Here is a 17,084-nt window from a genome sequence, read left to right as displayed (position 1 = left end):
TTCCTGACTGCACATAGGAGCTGCCCTAACCCTTGCACTGGTCAAGTGGCACCAGAAATGTGGCAGATACTTGAGTCTGTACTTATACAGCCTTCCCCTGTACCCTCCATTGACCTCAAGCATTAGGGCAGGGCTTGCTTCTCTCCTGGTGCTTCCATTCTTCTCTGGCTTGTAGAATGAGAGACAAAAATAGCTGTCCCCTGAGGACTGTGGCTGGGTTAGCCAAGCCTTCAGCTTCATTGGTGCTGCAAGGGTTTGCTGGCACAACTCCAGTTCCGACAGCAAAACTCTTGAGTATGTGCACTACCAAAGCACCTCTGTGGCTGCAAAGCCCTCCCTTCTGCCAGCAGTTAACCCCCTCCTTGCTGAGTGGGGTATGGCTTCTGTCACCAGCCAGCAGCTGGCACAAAGCATGTATCAATGCTTCTTCACCTTCTGCTGACTGCTGTGGTCCCTTCTGCAGGTAGCATCTTCCCAGGGTGCACTTTGTTCTCCAGCTGCAGAACTGTGAGAATACACATGTGCTTTGAGGGGAGGGGGGAGGGGGCTAGGGGTGACAGCTGCTGTCTGCTGCCAGAACAAGGTTGGGGTATAGACTAGAACTTATAGTCCCTTTTCAAAGGGCTCTTTTGATGGCCCTTGAGGGGACAAGAAAGACAGTGCTTCCTCTGTCTTGACTCCTGATCCCTTTCTAGGGGATGAGCTGGAACACATCCGACCAAACCTTTACCGCAATATCGCCCGTCAGCTGAACATCTCGCTGCATTCAGAGACTGTGGTGACTGACGCTTTCCTGGCGGTGGGTGCTCAGATCTTCACAGCAGGTACTGTGCCAAGCAGATGCATGCTCAGGGTGGAGGGAGGAGCAGGACAAGGGAAGACATGTTTCAGCAATCGCTTGAGGGTGGGGCCTGTGTAACAGGAGCCCAGCTCCAGGCAGCTTGGCAGCGTGTGCTGCACTAATGATTTAAAAGGAACTCCTGCACACCGCCTTTATATTGCATGCCATTGGCAGGGAAGTGCCCCATCATCTTGGAGGGATCTCACACATTCCACAAGGCATCTTCCCTCTGTCTCTGTTCCCAGCCTGCATTGCCTCATCATGCAAGGAGTTGCTCTCATTCCAGGCTAACCACTGGCAACTGCAGCATCTTTATTCTGTGGGAGTCTCCCTCATTCCAGCCCATTCTCCAGACATTAGGAGCCAGACATAGCTCATCACAGGGGAGCTCCTCCTGGATTCCCTTCTCCCAGCTGTAGCCAATATTGCCTCACTGCAGGGGAACCTCCTCCCCTCCAGCCTCCGCTGATTTTCTTAGCAGCCTGAACTGTTCCACCAGACAAGAGCCTCACTTACTCCAGAGATCTGTTGCACTAGAAGGTTCATTAAGAATCACAGAATTGTAGAAAAGCAGGGCTGGAAGTCACCTCCAGAGGTCATCTAGTCCAGCCCCAACCCCCACCCCGAGACAGGATCGCTCCTATCCAACGCATCCTACACAGATCCATTATCTAACCTCTCAGTAAAACTGACTCAGCTGCAAGGCATAACACCATAACTTGCCACAGGTAAAGCAGGGGGACAACAGTGGCCAAATGCATTGGTGTCTGGAGCCTTCTGGCTGGCCAGAGGTGATCAATCCTTTTATTCTGGATAGGGTGGTGAGTCTCAGTATAGTGACAGAAATGCAGCTATAGTTCATACTAGATTTCTTCAAGAGAGCCTTGGTCCCTTGTGAAAGTATCCTTTCTTGAACCAATTCCTCTTTCTGTGGTAGTAAACACTGTCTGATGCTGAGGAAAAAATCAACAAGGCTTCCTGTCTACTCTCTTTCCAGGCAGTCAAAGGGTGCAAAAGCCTTGACAGTACTTGTTAGGCATTTTGGAATGCCTTGTTGCACTACAGATAAAACGGGCAAAAGACATAAGAAGCTGGAAATGTTGCTGGCAGGAGGGTCTGGAGCTAAAGCAGGCCTGACATGCAACTAACTCTCAATGGAGCTGCTCAGAAAGGTTATACAGAAGAGGCTTTTGCATGCAAGGTGGAACAGATTGCTATTTTCCCTGACCTCTGTTGCACTTTGTCTTGAGCTGTGGGTGCTATGGGGATGCTCAGGAGGAGACACAGAGCCCAGGGTTTTCTAGGATTCCTTCCTTGCATTATTCCAGAAGTTTGCCTTTGCCTCCACTAATCCATGTCTGGACTTGAGACCTGAAGCATGCGATGAAGCTGAACACAGATTCCCGCCACAGCATGTTCAGCACTGGACAAGAAAGGAGGTCTGTTTGCCAGAGACTGCTTTGAGCTGAACCAAAAGAGCTGCCGAGCCCTTGTGTAGGTTACCACTGCTCAAGGAAATCAGAGCTACTTATAAAATAGATGAAGTGGACTGCAAGGATAGCACTGGAAACCTGGGAATACTAGAGGTGCCCACAATGGAGGGAGACATCCCTGTGATGTGCAGAACATCTGGGCTGGAAAGATGACTGGGCTCTAATTACTCAGGCTGAATATCAGTATGAGTTATTGGTATGAATTTCAGTATGAATTCACTTAGGCAGCACTCATGTGCCTGTTTTGTGTTTGAGCTGAGCTTCCCTTGCTGAGAGGGATACAGAATGCAGGCTCGAGCATTTGCAGTGGAAGCTGGTATTTTATTTAGGGCCTTGTTACATGTACTTTGAGCCAAACAAATGTTGATCGGCGGTGTTAGTGCTAGCTTGGAGTTTGGAGCAGTCACACCTAGCAGCCTAGAAACCTTCTCTGATTGTCCTCCACCTGTACAGCTGTGATTTGACACTGGAGGAGTGGTGAGCAGGGAGGTCCTTTCCAGCCCTACTTCTCTATGTCCCTCGCTGGCCCACAGCAGCAGCGTTCTAGACTGTGGGGAGGGGAGGGAGGCAGTGTGGTCACTTGAGAACAAAGCTGATGGACTTGGCAGGGGGCTGCATGGGCAGGTTGCTGCCCGCCCAACTCCCAGCACCCACATGCTCTGGGCTCTCTGTCACACATGGCCAGGCACATCTCCTGCCCAAAAGCATCCTTCAGACTATTCCCAGCACCCAGGCAACTTCAGCCTGAGGGGGGTTCAGGTGCTTCCCTGCCTATCCCTACCCACCCCTCCCCACAGCTCTGCCTCACATCCACCCTGCCCTCTACCCCTCCTTGGTGTCCCTGGGCCCAGCGGGGACAGCCAAGTAGCACATGGGGCAAATGGATAGACACCCCCAGGCTCTGAGGCTAGGGGAGTCCCAGGCAGTGGTTCTGGGAAGCCGGCAGCAACAGTAGAGGCAGCGGCAGTGGGCACAGGCCCAGGGCTGGGGGCTGTGACACCTGGTGCATTCAGCTCCCCACCAAGTTGGCTTCACTCTGCAGCTGGGAGCAGAGTCCATCTGCAGCCAGCTCTTGAGTCCACGTGAGCAGCAGCAGAGTCACATGCCCATAGCCCAGATCCATCCGCAGCCACCCTGCTCTGGAGCAGTGACTTCCCTAGCAGCAGGCTGCCCCCAACCATGCAGAAGCTGCAACCAGCTCTTATTGCACTGCATATAGATTGGGTGTGTGGGACAGAGCACTGCTGGAGCTGCAGGGCTGGAGCTCAGGGCTTGCTGGAGCCTGGACAGGTCTGGAGGCTCTCTGAGGCTGGCCATGCTCTCCTTTGCTCCCCAGAGGTTGGGTGGGTGGGGGACCTGAGGTCCAGCAGTGACCACCATCCCAGGCAAGCTCAGTGCTGGTGGGGAAAGGTGCCCCAGCCCGCTGTTCCTGGAGTGGGGAGGCTGGAGGCTGGGGGATAGAAAAGCTGCAGGTCCAGTCCCTGGGCCACTCCACTAAGCGGCTGGTGGTGTGAGAGTCCACAGAACAGGATGGCAGGGGAGCGGCCACTGCATCCTGGGATCCTGGAGGACTTCAACTTGAGTGGCACGTATGTGGGGAGTGGCCACAGATTAATGGAACAGGAGTTGGGTTGTGTGGATCAGAGATAGTCCTGCCCTGTAGTGGCGTAACTTTGAGCTGCACAATGAGTGCTTTAAGCCACTTAAAGTTGTTAAGGTGTTGACAATCCAGGGGTTAAGAGCTCCAGGAACTGCCCCAAATTAACATGTAACAAGGCCCTTATGTGAACACTGCTTGCTACAAGGGAACAAGCATCTCCCTCCACCTCCTCTGGAGCCCCAACACAAGAAATTAAATCAGAAAAAAGCATGAGTGCACCCTTGGCTGACAGGAGTGTGTGCTCACCACTGTGCTGTAAAGGCGATACTGGGGATAATGTCCCAGTGCTTCTGAATATCCCAGTGTTGCCAATTCTTTTGTGCTTCTGTTTAACAAGATGAGGGATAGCAGGTACTGTTAAAGCTCCAAGATTCAAAGGGCTCAGGGAGAAATGTGGATGGCTTTTTTAAAACAAATTCCTAGCCCTCATGGTTGTGGAGAAGAGCTTGCAAACCTGTCCCCAGCTATATCGCAATGGCTCAGAACCTAAAGGCAAATGAAAAAAACTCCAAACTGATTAATTAAAAAAAAAATAACATGCTCTTGATTTTTAAGATGTTCCCACAGGCTTTTAGTGGGGGTCCGACTTCTGACCCTTGAGGCTTACAATAATGGAGTTCCCAGCTATAAAAGTCAGGGACAGCCACAAGGCATGTCAGCCAAGCAACCTTCCCCTGCCCCCCCAACACACTGCTGTGCGCTCTGTGGTTCCCTGCTACTGACAGGTACTGACCACAATCAAGCCATGACTATATAAGGAAGTTGTCCACCGTGACTGGGTGTCACTCTTACTTCTAGTGGCTTCGTCTAGTGGCCCCAGCTAAATTTCTGGGTGGAGCTGCATGGTGCTACCTCGCTGCTCTCTGCCCTCAAGTGCATGAACTGCAGAGCTTAAAAGCAGGAAAAGCAGTTGCATTTGTTGGGTGAGGTTAATCGGTCGTCTTTCATCATTTAACTGAGTTTTTCTCTTGCTGGGGAAGTGGAGGGTGGAGGAAATCTGCTGACTCTCACATTCCTGGATCCCAAGCACGGTTCCATGACTAGGAATGTAATGCTAAATCCAGCAAAACTGAGAGATGAGGATGTGGCAGCCAAGCCTTCATTTAATTTTTTTAATCTAGGGGAAAGAGGTCTTGAGTCAGCAAAGGGAGACGGCTCTGTGAAGCATAGCTTGTGTTTTCCAGCCAGGTACTGAAGGCTCAGTTGCCAAGTCCATATCTAAGCATTGGGCTTATTTAAGAAAACATCTGGACCCCGAGACTACAGACCTGCCCAGCTGCCCTGTGTCTTCCTGTTTGGGCAGTATCTCTCTTCCTTTGCTCTTTCTCCTCTTTCCCTCAGCCCCAGATGCAGCACTCGCTGAAACCAATTGTGTATAATGCACGATACAGGCAAATATTAGTGTCACGGGGCTGACCTGCTGCATGCCTGCCACCGTCTCATGCTGATGCACCAGTCCTTCCTTCGTGCCCTTTATGCGTGTGTTTGCTTTGTTGCACTGTAAGGGGCAGGGGCTGTGGCACTAGGCAGTTGCCCTGATCCTGGCTGGGAGCTTGAGGTTCCCCTACTATAGAAACCACAAGGGCTCTGATGCTCCTTCTGCACAGATTCTGGCACAACAGTGGCCCCCAAGCAGCTCTGCAACAACAAGCTCTTCAGCTCTGGATCTGGGGCTTGATCCAGGTCTGTTTGGAGACCGCAGGAGACTTTCCACTGACTTCAATGGGCTTTGGATCAGGGCCTGTGCTAGTCTTGGTTTACTTTCAACATTTTTACACCAAACACGTTCCAGAAAGGAAGGGCTCGTTCTATGGAAAACACAAAGGAAAACAGAGACCTGTGTTTTTTCTTTTTTTTCTAACTGAAGTCCTTGAAATTCCCTAAGTGATGTGGTGGGAAGGGCTGCCAGACACAAGGATGCAGGAATGTTCCTCTGTGAAGGGGACTTGCTCTGGGTTTGTAAGGAGGTTTCCTGTGCATTCCTTTTCTTGGAACTGGGAATATCCAGGCTTAAGGGTACATCTACATGGCACCTGTGCTGTGTGCTAGAGCACCGCTGTGAAGTGTGCCCTGTCCAACCCTACCTCTGCGTGCATTCAGTCATGAACATGAGGCTACAGAGCTGCCTTAGAGCAGGCCAGAGACTCTGGCCTGCTCTAAGGCTGGGTATGCCCAGCAGCTCTGGGCATACCCTCGGCATCTCCCTTAAGGCAGGTATATTGCCTCATTTCCAGGATTTTGGCAGGGAGTGAGTGGGTGGGGAAAGCTACTCAGCACTGGTTCTTGCCCCAGTGTGGCTGTGGGGTTGTCACAGCCATAATGTCCCTCTCCTTGTTTTATGGGCTGTGCATGATTAAAGTGCACTTGCCCAATGCCCAGCTGTCAGGGTAAGTGCTCCCTCCCTCTAGTGGGAGTGAAGTTTCCCTGCTGCTGCCTGAAATTTAAGCCATGTGAAGCTGAGCATTCAGCCAAGTTGCCTTTGTGTGTGTATTTCTGGGTCTTGATTTCCCTCTGTTTACAACAGGTGATGCCAGAGGAGACTGGGTTGTATCCATGTGTGATCTCCCAGCTGCTGTGATCATGCTGGTTTTAGATGTGAATTGGGAGGCCTGCTTTGATGTTAAAATGGGGAGGGTTATTTAAATAACTGAGGCAAGCATGGTGCAATGTGTGCTCTGAGACTGACCAGACCCACGTCACGTGGCCGCTTGAGCTCTCCACAGTGACAGGCAGCTGAGATGCAGCAGGAACACTTTCAAAACTTTCTCACTAGTTCATTTTCCCCTTGGCTAGCCAGTGTTTACATACCTCCAGCTCCACAGCTGGCCTCCAGTCTCCTGCTTATTTTAAATGCCTTCCAAGCAGCTTTTTACATCTTTCTGTGTTCTTTGAAGTGGCAGGCAAAGTTCTTTGGGTAGATGTTATATCTACAACCAACAACCCTACTTTGAAGTGGGGCTTTCTTTGTACCTTCATGGGTAAAAGTTTAGATATCTCCCTCTTTTTTCTGGACTAGCTTTCCATTCACTTGTGTCTCCAGTTCCTCTGCACGCTGATGACTGGCTTGAATTCCATTTGATGGGAGGTCATCAGTGTATTGCATCTTTTTTATTCCATTTGTAGGTTAGCAGCTCGATTTCATCTAAGAGGAAGGGGCCAGACCACCTGGACCTTGTGGGTGTGCAAGGGGCAGCGAACAAGGAGGCTTCTCTGCTCTGACCAAGAACTAGACACAAACCAAGCTCTTCTGCTCAGCAGTGTATCAGGTTGAGTTGTGCCTCCAGCATGAAGAGCAGTCCACTGCTCCCCCAGCACCCAGTGCTGACCACCACAAGTGGTTCCATGCAGAGTGGAGTGGATGGTGCATTCTGGGAATGGGCAGAGCAGGGACTACTGTCACCTATTTCCTTACCATCCCTCCCCAGCGATCCCAGATTTAATGGCTATTGCCTGAGGCTGGAGCCTCCTACTAGGGCAGTGTGCCTCCACAAACCCCACCCTGTGGCCCTGTGCTGGAGGCACAAACTAGCCCGCTTTGCATGGAGTAGCCTAGGATTTGCCCTCTATCTCTGTTGCAACAGGATTCCTTTATGGAAATCAGCAAGGCAGGGACAGCTTGTGTGTTGTAGCCATTTGTAAACCTCCATCATTGCTATTACCTGTCATGATAACAGAACAGTTATAGCTTGCTCTGGCTTCATAACTCCCCTATAATAGCAACAGAAGAAGAAGCACTAATTTAAGACTCACATTGAATGTTGGTAGGGAAGGCAGCGTACTTAGCATCAATATACTTTAACTTACCTTGATGATCTGAACTCTTTCCTTCAAAATTTCTCTCCATCTCGCTGATGATCTGATGCTGTTCCAGACACCGGGTAGGGAAGGTTGGTGTGCTGTACAAATAACCAAAATCAACTAATTAGTGTGAAAATGTGGAACAGAATGCTAATTAAGAAGCTAGAGTTCCACGGGGTGGAGAATCTGTTTGTTGGTGTCAAGTGTCCATGATGAGTGGTTCCTCACATCCGGGAGAGCATCAAATTTTCTGTAACCCTGCGGACTCCCCCCCACCTTTCATTCCCACATGTGATTCCAACTTTCATGTGCCTCTGGTAATCCCAGGCTGCCAAGAAGGCAGCACTATATCCTGTAAAACACAGATATCTGCCAAATACAGTGGGGAGATGGTCTGATTTTCAGACTGCACAATCAGCTTGTATAATAAATTCCCATTAGCATATTCTTTCAGAATTTGGTATCTGGGTATGTCTAGCCCTCACCTTTCAGTGGCATCAAGAGTATGATCTGAAGCAAGTTCAAGTTGATGGAAAGGCTTCCCTTCCTTTGAAATAAAAATAGTTTGTAAAACAGAGTTAAATAACCTTTAGTGGAGTGACCTAACTTCTGTTCTCTATTATTCCACATGAACACCTCAAAGCTGGCAGAGTCGCTCCAGATGTACATGCGTGTAGATGAAGAATCTGACCCGTGTTTGTAAAAGCTTAGAAGTGAGCCAGAAAACTTATTCCTAGAATTGTGGGCAACTTTCCACAGAACCAAAAAAAAAAAAAAGCAAATCACAAGGGGCCACATCCCCAGTGAAGCTGATCAGTGGAGTGGAGTTATACCAGGGTGATGTATTAGTTGTGATCCTAGCCCAAGAGATCAGGGACAGTGAGGGGAGGTACTTGAACTGTGAACATCCTTCTGCATCTATCTCAGAAACGGCAGTGTCTCTCTCACCAGTATAAACAGTAATATGTACTTGCTGCCTGGTTCTTTCATGTGGTTAGTGCAGCCTCTTCCTGTGTCATCCATCTGACTGTCATGGTGACAGAGTGTGAGAATGATAACCAAAAAATGTGAATACTGCATGCACTCTGAACTTCCTGACCAATGGACATGTGGCAGGGCCCCTTCTGGCCTTCCTAGAGAACAAACACAGAACAAAAATAGATGCTTATTTGGCTGTATTCATATTTCCTTCTGCTCCCAGAGATACAGAATTTGGGCACTAATGGCAGGAGGGATGTCGGGGACTGAATTTTTGCTGGGTGGTACTTGGCATGGTATCTGCTCAAGAGGAACTTGTGGTTTTTGACATCCCCCAAGAGAGAAACAAACACCCATCTGCTATCATATGGAGCGTGAGTGGATGTTTTTGTGTTCATTTTAATAACTGCGATGCTCTCTGATCATCCGTAATTGAAATTTAAAGAACAGTTTGTCTTAATTATCAAAGCAACTCCTAAGATCCCAATTGTAGGTCACTTCCTAGCCATTAGATAGAACTGTTATGAAAGCTCCTTGTTAAACCTCTCATAAGCTGGAGAGAAAAGTGTATATGTGTGTGTGTGTGTGGGCGGGGGGAATCCATTCCAGGGTAAACAGCAAGGGACTCTGGAGTCCAGCTTTATTTAATTGATATCTTGGCTGCTGATGAATTTGGAAGTGTTATGGAAGAGGCAAAGATGTTGCACCAGTCAACCTATGTTTAAACATTTGCTTGTTTCCTGGCATATCCCTGCAGGTATCCAATTCTTCTACTCTGCATTTCCCTTTTTTTGCTTCTGACCTATGTTGAATAAAATAATATCTATCCTCTCTTTAGAGCCATTCTCCTTTATGCCACAGCCAAAAAGCAGCTGCTGTATACCAGTTTGAGGTTCTGGAGTTTCACCTAGGTTCTGCCTGTGGCTGAGAGAGCCTTTGGATAGTCTCTGTAGATCTCTAACAGTGTAAAATATCTTGCCACATGCTTGTTTAAAAACAGTGATCCAAAATAATCAAGCCCTTGGAAAACTGAAATCTCAAAGCAGAGAGGAAATGCACACGGCATCATGCTATGCTGCTTCGCTTGTTTGGATGGAGATGGTCATGTTTCTAGGTCACTGTTCTCCTTCATCGCGATGGGAGGGATTGCATAGTATCTGGCTGTAGCTGTTTAGCATTGAGTAGCTGTATATCCATGCCTAGGAGCACTGGCAAAGTGCAGGGGAGTTCTATGAATTGCACTCACTGCTGACCTCTAGGTTATAAAGTGCTTACCAGTAGGACCTAAGGAAGATGAATGCTGTTGTAGTGTCTTCCAGGGGGTACTTGCAGGAAGCCCTGCTGCAGGGGAGATTAGATTACTGGCCAACATTGTACTCCTCATCACCCTGCACATACTCCATTTGCTAGGATAAGCAGTAACCGCAGAAAGTTGTGTAGGAATGGGTTTGCAGCAGCACCTAAACCTCTGTGCATTTATTTTATTTTCCACATTTGAATTGTTAAGAGGTCAGTGCATGGATTTTAGAAGTGATGGAGGAGCTCCATGAAGCACAGCATGAACTTAGGCCCTGCACCTTCACTTCCATTCCAAAATAATTTAATTGTGCTGAAACTGTCTTGGTGTCACCTAGAGGCATAACAGTTAAGCTCTGTCTGCATGAAAGGCACAGGGAATATTAGTGACTTTTATTTCCCTGAGCGTGCCTGTGAAACATGTGGTCCTGAGGGTGCCTGGTGGTCATGCCATTGTTTGACATGAGGGGCTATGAGGTGGGTAGCCTTGGTCAGATGCACCTGCTCCTGTCTCCCCTGGTACAGCCTCTGTCTGCATGGGAATTTGCATCATGGTGGGTGAATGGCTCAGGTAGTTCTCCTGATAGTGTCCTTGGAGGTCACAGCATAGCGTGGGCCTGCTCTTGAGCTCCTCTCTGGCCACGGGTTGTATTTGTTGAAGGCTCTTATCTATATGCTCAATGATGAGATGGGATAGAAGCACATCCAGGGATAATTGAATATCACGTCCTTTGTTTCTGCTCTTGAGGCTTCCCCAGCTGTTGCTCCTCATTCACAATGGAAAGCCACATGCATGCACAGCAGCCTGACTCAATCTGAGAAAATCCTCTGGGTTTTTTCAAGGATGCATCCTTTACCAGCACAAAATATGTGCAAAACTGAACATTATCCCTTCTTCCCACAGGCATCACGTGGGGCAAGGTGGCGTCACTCTATGCTGTGGCAGCTGGGCTGGCTGTGGACTGTGTAAGGCATGCCCAGCCAGCAATGGTCCATACCATCGTGGACTGCTTGGGAGAGTTTGTGCGCAAGACCTTGGTGACGTGGCTGAAGAGGAGAGGAGGCTGGGTAAGAGGCGCTGACACTTCTCAGACTTGCCTTAAACTGGGAAAAAATGTAGGCGATGTTATCTGTGTGAATGAAAACAAGAGCAATCCTTTGGCAAGTACTGAGCAAGGTTGCCCTTCACAACTCTGCCAAAATGCTTTGGTTCTAACCTGCAGGAATCCTGCTTGTACCAGTACTAATCTCAACACAGCTGTGCTATACCCCTCACTCCTGCCATGCACTGATTCTGGTTATTCTTAGCCTTGGTTTCTTGCACAGCTCTGCAAGCCCAATTCAATCCCAACCAGCAGCCACCTTTTTTATTACTATCCAGGGCCTCTCTAGAACCGATGACTAATCATAATGGGAGGTCACAAATTGCAGGACTCTTGCAACACAGACAGATGTCTCCTAGAGACTGATTGAGGCCAGCAAACTTATTACAGCTGCCCACACAAATTGCAGAGGTGAGGGGTTAGCATATTAACAGAACTTGCTGCCATCTGGAACTTTATATGATTATTAAAAAAATGCCTTATTTATGCTGCTTCCTAGGCTTATTCCTGGTAATGGTATATAGATAACATTTTATGATGCTCATAAAGACAATATGTAAATCAGAACAATTACTTTATACTATTACACTGGTATAAAAAAGTAGTGGATAGATGACCCAACCCATCAACCAGCCCAATCTGGTAGAGAAACAGTCCTAAAGAATCAGGGGTAAAACAACAGTAGGGTAAAGTTACATTGGTTTAAATTTTATCTGTCTGCTTCCATGCTGGGTTAGCCACTTACTATATGCTAGCTGGATAGCACCTGCTCCCTTGCCACCTAATGAGGAGACACTGTAATTGTGCCTACTAACCCATGATAATGCTGAAACACACTCGGAGTCACAGAGCAACAGCAACACAAGCTTCTGCCACTGCTGCAAGGGTGTCTTTCAACCCTGACTCAGGCTAAAAGGACAGTTCAGGTTCTCAGCCTAGCAAATCCTTAAGCTTCTGTGCTCAGACTTCCAAAGGAGCTTGCAGTAGTGGTGGGTTTTGTGATATTTGGGAATGGAACTACCAGCTTCATTCACATCTAGCAAGACTGTCACATCCAGTGTGGGGCTGGATCTGTACACTTTAATAGTTGAGCTGGGTGGAATTTTTTTGATACAACATTTCACTAGAAAAAAATATTTCCATCCAAATTACATGTTTTGGGGGAAAACAGCTGTTCTAACAAAATCCTTTTCCCCTTTCGATAAGGTCAATGGTTCCATGAGATTGAACATCTTGACTTTCTTTAAGTCTCTTCCTGACTCAAAACAAAATGTTCTGGGGTTCCAAAAGTTTTCCAGTCGGTTTCATGGGGCCAGCGGTATTCCAATTGCTTTCATTCTGATTTGGAACAAAAAACTTAGGAACGTTGGAATTTCCCACAAAACAAAAGCTCAGTTTTTTGCCCAGCTCTAGTCCCTGGGAGCAGACAAGAAGTCCTGTTTCCTTCCCAACCCCTTGCACTTTCCAGACCTATATCATGTGCCAGTTGCCACTCAGTGTATCTCCATTGGATTTGAGGAGGTTGTGCTGAGTCACGCCAGGACGTGATTCAGTATTTTAACAGCCACAAACCTGAATGCTGATACTGCCTGATACTTCTGACTACGGGCTTTCTCTAGCATACACTTATCAGTGAGGAGTTGAACCTGGGCTCGTGAAAGGGGATGCTTCCCTCCATAAATGCAAATAGTGATTTCCACTGATAATGGGACATGGCCAATCCTTTCTTCCGTGTTGAACTGTTTCCCTGAGCTTCCTTCCCCCTGACCTGGGCACCCCTGTGTGAGGATTCCCAGCTTTGTTCACAAACTGGCCAGAATGAAGCTGCTGTTCCAAGAGTCCCTTTTATATCTGCTGCCTGACCTAGTCTGGTGTTCATTTGTCTTGGCGCACAGTCTGAGTTTCCCCTGGCCCAGGCACCCAGCCCCTTGTCTCTCGCACATACGCCAGGGACGGCTGCTGCCAAGAGGAACCACCGCAGTCTTCCCCGGGGCAGGAAACCTGGTGTCGAGACCTCAGAAAAGCATTTGAAAGATTCCAGTAAGCAGCCGGCTTCCACGTTCCTCCCTCCACAGAGGGAAGCAGGGAAGATAGGGAGTCATAATTAATCCATGGAGGCGTCACCACACCCAGGAGTTCCCCGCTTCTAAAATGACCTCCAGTAGGACTCTCTCTTCAAGGAAATCCCTGTGTACAATAAAGCTTCTAGTAACTGTTAAGTAGAGCAAGTGGCTAAACAATGTTTCACAAATAATTAACAGTGAAACAGTAGACTGGCCTTACAACAGCTTATCAGTGCCTCACAGGACTGAAAGACCTATTTAATTAGCAAGCTTTGAAACTCTCCTTTCCGATATTTTATTGGGTAAATTTTATTTGATTAACGGTAGTTAAGGCAACTGCTCAGCAAGGAAAATTTTTAAAACAAACAAGTGCCTTGCAACACTGAAACATGTTTGTATTTCCAGTGCAATGGGGAAGCCCATTAATTCAGTCCCAATCTAGAAACTGATATTTATTGGTTCCAGTTGAGGTATTAAAATGGATAGGCCTGAATCAGATAATAGTTAATTCAACTGAAGTAAGAGAGAGGAAAATGGTGCTCTTTTCTGATAAATGTTTTGAAAAATGTATCCGTATTCTGTATTTGTGCCCGTTAAGTACCTCGCTCCAAGAACAGCCCCAATGGAATGCAGTCCTAAATTTATGTTTACTCTGGATGCTTGGGCCATTAGTAATCTAGTCAAATTAATTGCTACAATGTGTATTTTCTTGACTAATGATTAAACTGCACTTTTTTTTAATCACATGGAGTTGTGTACGGGTGGTAGCATTCCATATTAGTTAGGGAACAGCCAGCCCTATAAATATTAGAATGGATCAGATGGGTATTCAAAAGTTATATTACATTTAGACATAGAAATGCCACAAAGTTGAGTCCAGAACATTGCTCTGCATGTCCATCAACAGAGCCACACTAAAACCTTTATTTATAAGGATGCGTGGAAATTATGGTGCCATCTGTTGCATCAACTGTGACAGGCACGTGACATGAGGTTTTTCACATAACTGCACGATTTCTGTGATTTCCCATGAAAGGCTCCCATGGAAATTAATGCTTAAACTATTAGAAGTTATACATCACTCCTTCCTCATTCTCAGGTTTCCATTAGAGAGATTAAAAAACAAGGTGTGCCTAAGAAATGAACCAATACGAGCATGAAAAGTGGGTCCTTTTCCCAAGTGACCCAAGCGAGCAGGTCACTGAGGAATGGCAGGAGTAGAACAATGTAATAGTCTAGTTTTCTACTGCACTGTCTGGGATCATACATGTCTATAGAAGCACTAAAGAATTAAGCTTTGCAGTACTCCCATGTCAGATGTGGAACTTTAGGAACGGATCAAGGCACACAAACTCTCCACAGCTCCCCTGGGAACTGATTTCCAGTTGTGCATACTTAGGGCACTTTTACACATGGCGGGGGGGGGAAGAGGGCAGTGCTTTAATTGGAGTGGCTCTGACAGCCACTCCAATTAAAGCACTGCAGCCTCTGATGTATTAGTGTCCCTGTGCTTAAAAATGGCAACAGGACGCCTGAACTAAAGCTTGTTCAAGGAGCTTTAGTTCAAGCACCCCTGCCACCATTTTTAAGCGTGGGGACACTGATACACAAGATGCAGGAGGCTACTGGAGTGCGGCAATTGCCATGCTCCAGCAGACTCGATTAATCACTGTAATTACAGCATGTTGGAGCAGCTTCCGTGCTCTTGTACAGGCTCTTGTACAGGCACCCTTAGTGCCTGAAAGGGGAGGGGAGAAAAAAATCAGGCCGGTGTCACAAACAGGGCACCCAAAAATCCGTGAAAAACTTGGGCTATGTTAACTTCCTGACCCTGTCCCAAACTTTGACCACAAAACCAGCTTTTTTCTTTTTAATTTTTTGGCTGGAACAGTAATTTGTTTTCCCCAAATGACTGCAGTTATCTATCAAACTCAGTCTTTGATATTTAACTTTTGGCCAGTTTTTCACCCACATCTTTTAGTGCCAAAAGCTATTCTTTGCACATTAATTTACTGGGCTTTTTTTTTTTTGTTTGTTTAATAATTTTTGGCCAGCTTACATTCCCCTAAATACTTAAGGATCACTGTGGGCAGCTGCTTTTGAGGTTGGTCTACACGTCAAGAAGGTGCCAGAACGCATTTCTACAAACAAAGGTCCTATTACTATGGATTTCAGTCAGGGATTGGTTTGGCTGAAGAGTGCCAAATAAAACATTAAGGCAAGAGAAAAAGTAAAAGCGATTTCAGCTGAAATTAAACAATACAATCTCTGGGAAGGATTTTGTTGCCACTAAAGGAAGAAAGGTGGGGGATGATAGTGCCAAGGGTGCTTAGCTTTCTGAAAGATGAGAGATTTTGTGATGCGCACACAACGAAAGCTCCACAATCAACCTTTCACGTTTTATTTTTTCACTTGGTATAAATTAAGGTGATGCACATCGTTGTTGGTGCAAAATGAGAAAAGTACATCTTGCAGAGTTTTCTTTTCCCTGCAGGCATATTTAAATATCTTACAGGGTGTGGAAATGCCAAGGCTGGTGTTCATAGCTGCTCAGGACACTGCAAGAAAGCATTGTAGGGGAAACAGTTTAATATTGCTGGTTGAGGGATATGCGAGTTAAAATTTCCAGTCTTCCCACAGCAGGAGTTACTATGGGGAATGGCGTTAGAGACCACTGGTGGCAGCAGATGTGTTTGGTTCTGGCTTATACATTTTCTGATGACGTCTGTTTCCTCTTTATTAGGCTGACATCACAAAATGCGTGGTGAACACTGATCCTAGCCTTCGCTCTCATTGGCTTGTGGCTGCTGTTTGTAGCTTTGGTCACTTCCTTAAAGCCATCTTCTTTGTGCTATTACCAGAGAGATGAATTTCAGTTGCCAAATGCAGCTCCAAGCTCCATCTCCTCCCACACTGCAAAAGCAATGATAACTGCAGACCTATCTGATACTGAGGAGAAGGAAGAAGAGAGAGGCTGGGATAAAAATGAAAGCATTTCTCCCCTCTCCCTTCAATGGAGAGCACCCGATTGACTGCAGTCCTCCTTTCTTCAGCCACGGAAAACTTCTCACGTACTCAAAGTAGTCCTCTTGAATACCCTTATTTTTCCTGGAGTCTCTTCAATGACCAGGATGAAGCCAGTCCCTGAGCAGACTCATTGCTCAACTTGCCATTGTGTGCTGTGTTTAGCATGGATATTCATACATATATTTATTTTGGGACTATGTTAAACACACACCAATATCAGGGTAAATGGCAGGGACAACGTCTAAAATGGCATCAAAGGAAACACGTCCCTCATTTGTTAAGTAGAACATCTTTGTTTTAATTTCCAGAACCACCTTTGCTAGGCGCTTTTGTTAGTAAATCAGTTGTTAACTTGGTCATCTTCTTTCTACCCAAGCCTGACCATTGTGCTTTTGTGCATGGTACACAATGGTTAAAGGGGCTCTGTTTTGAGGATGTGAAGTGGTGAATTACCAACTGAGCTAAAAGCAGCGCTACCCCCTGAAGTCACTTAGAAACTAGGATGGTGACTTTGTGATGGTGAGAACCACCAGAATTCAGTTTGAGGTATGCATTGAGATGTTAAAGGCATGCTTAGCTTATCTATGTACTGTATTGTAACAGAAGTTCAAATAGGAGTGCAGTAGCAGATACTACCTGCCCTAAATTAATTTAATGTCGTGTTTTATCTGGCTGAACAAAATAGTGGGAGCAAAGCAGCACTTTCCAAAATGACAGCAGGTGTTTGAGCATTATGCTAAAGAGGAACTTTTCCTCCACAGAGGAATTTAGATGGAGCCAAACCAATAACATATGTAAGTAAGATGTGTGTTTGGGGGGGGGGGG

At 46.9% G+C, this 17,084-nt stretch overlaps 1 protein-coding gene across 2 annotated transcripts in view; it reads left to right on the top strand.

Annotated features, from left to right (window-relative positions):
- The window catches only part of BOK (BOK, BCL2 family apoptosis regulator), a 27,441-nt gene extending 10,363 nt beyond the window's left edge, over positions 1-17,078 (top strand). Inside the window, exons 3-5 of one of the 2 annotated variants that reach the window (XM_006034871.3) lie at positions 696-824; positions 10,971-11,134; positions 15,976-17,078. In XM_006034871.3, the coding sequence (XP_006034933.1) occupies positions 696-824; positions 10,971-11,134; positions 15,976-16,101 (419 nt within the window). In that variant the 3' untranslated portion in view covers positions 16,102-17,078. Of the gene's footprint in view, positions 1-695; positions 825-10,970; positions 14,693-15,975 lie in introns of those variants that run through there. The other variant, XM_014525293.2, reaches the window with a different exon arrangement.
- Positions 17,079-17,084: the final 6 nt, after the last annotated feature.

This window comes from Alligator sinensis, unplaced genomic scaffold (assembly GCF_000455745.1).
Source record: "Alligator sinensis unplaced genomic scaffold, ASM45574v1 scaffold863_2, whole genome shotgun sequence".
NCBI classification, from domain to species: Eukaryota; Metazoa; Chordata; order Crocodylia; family Alligatoridae; genus Alligator; species Alligator sinensis.
This window is presented reverse-complemented; position numbering and strand designations above follow the sequence as displayed.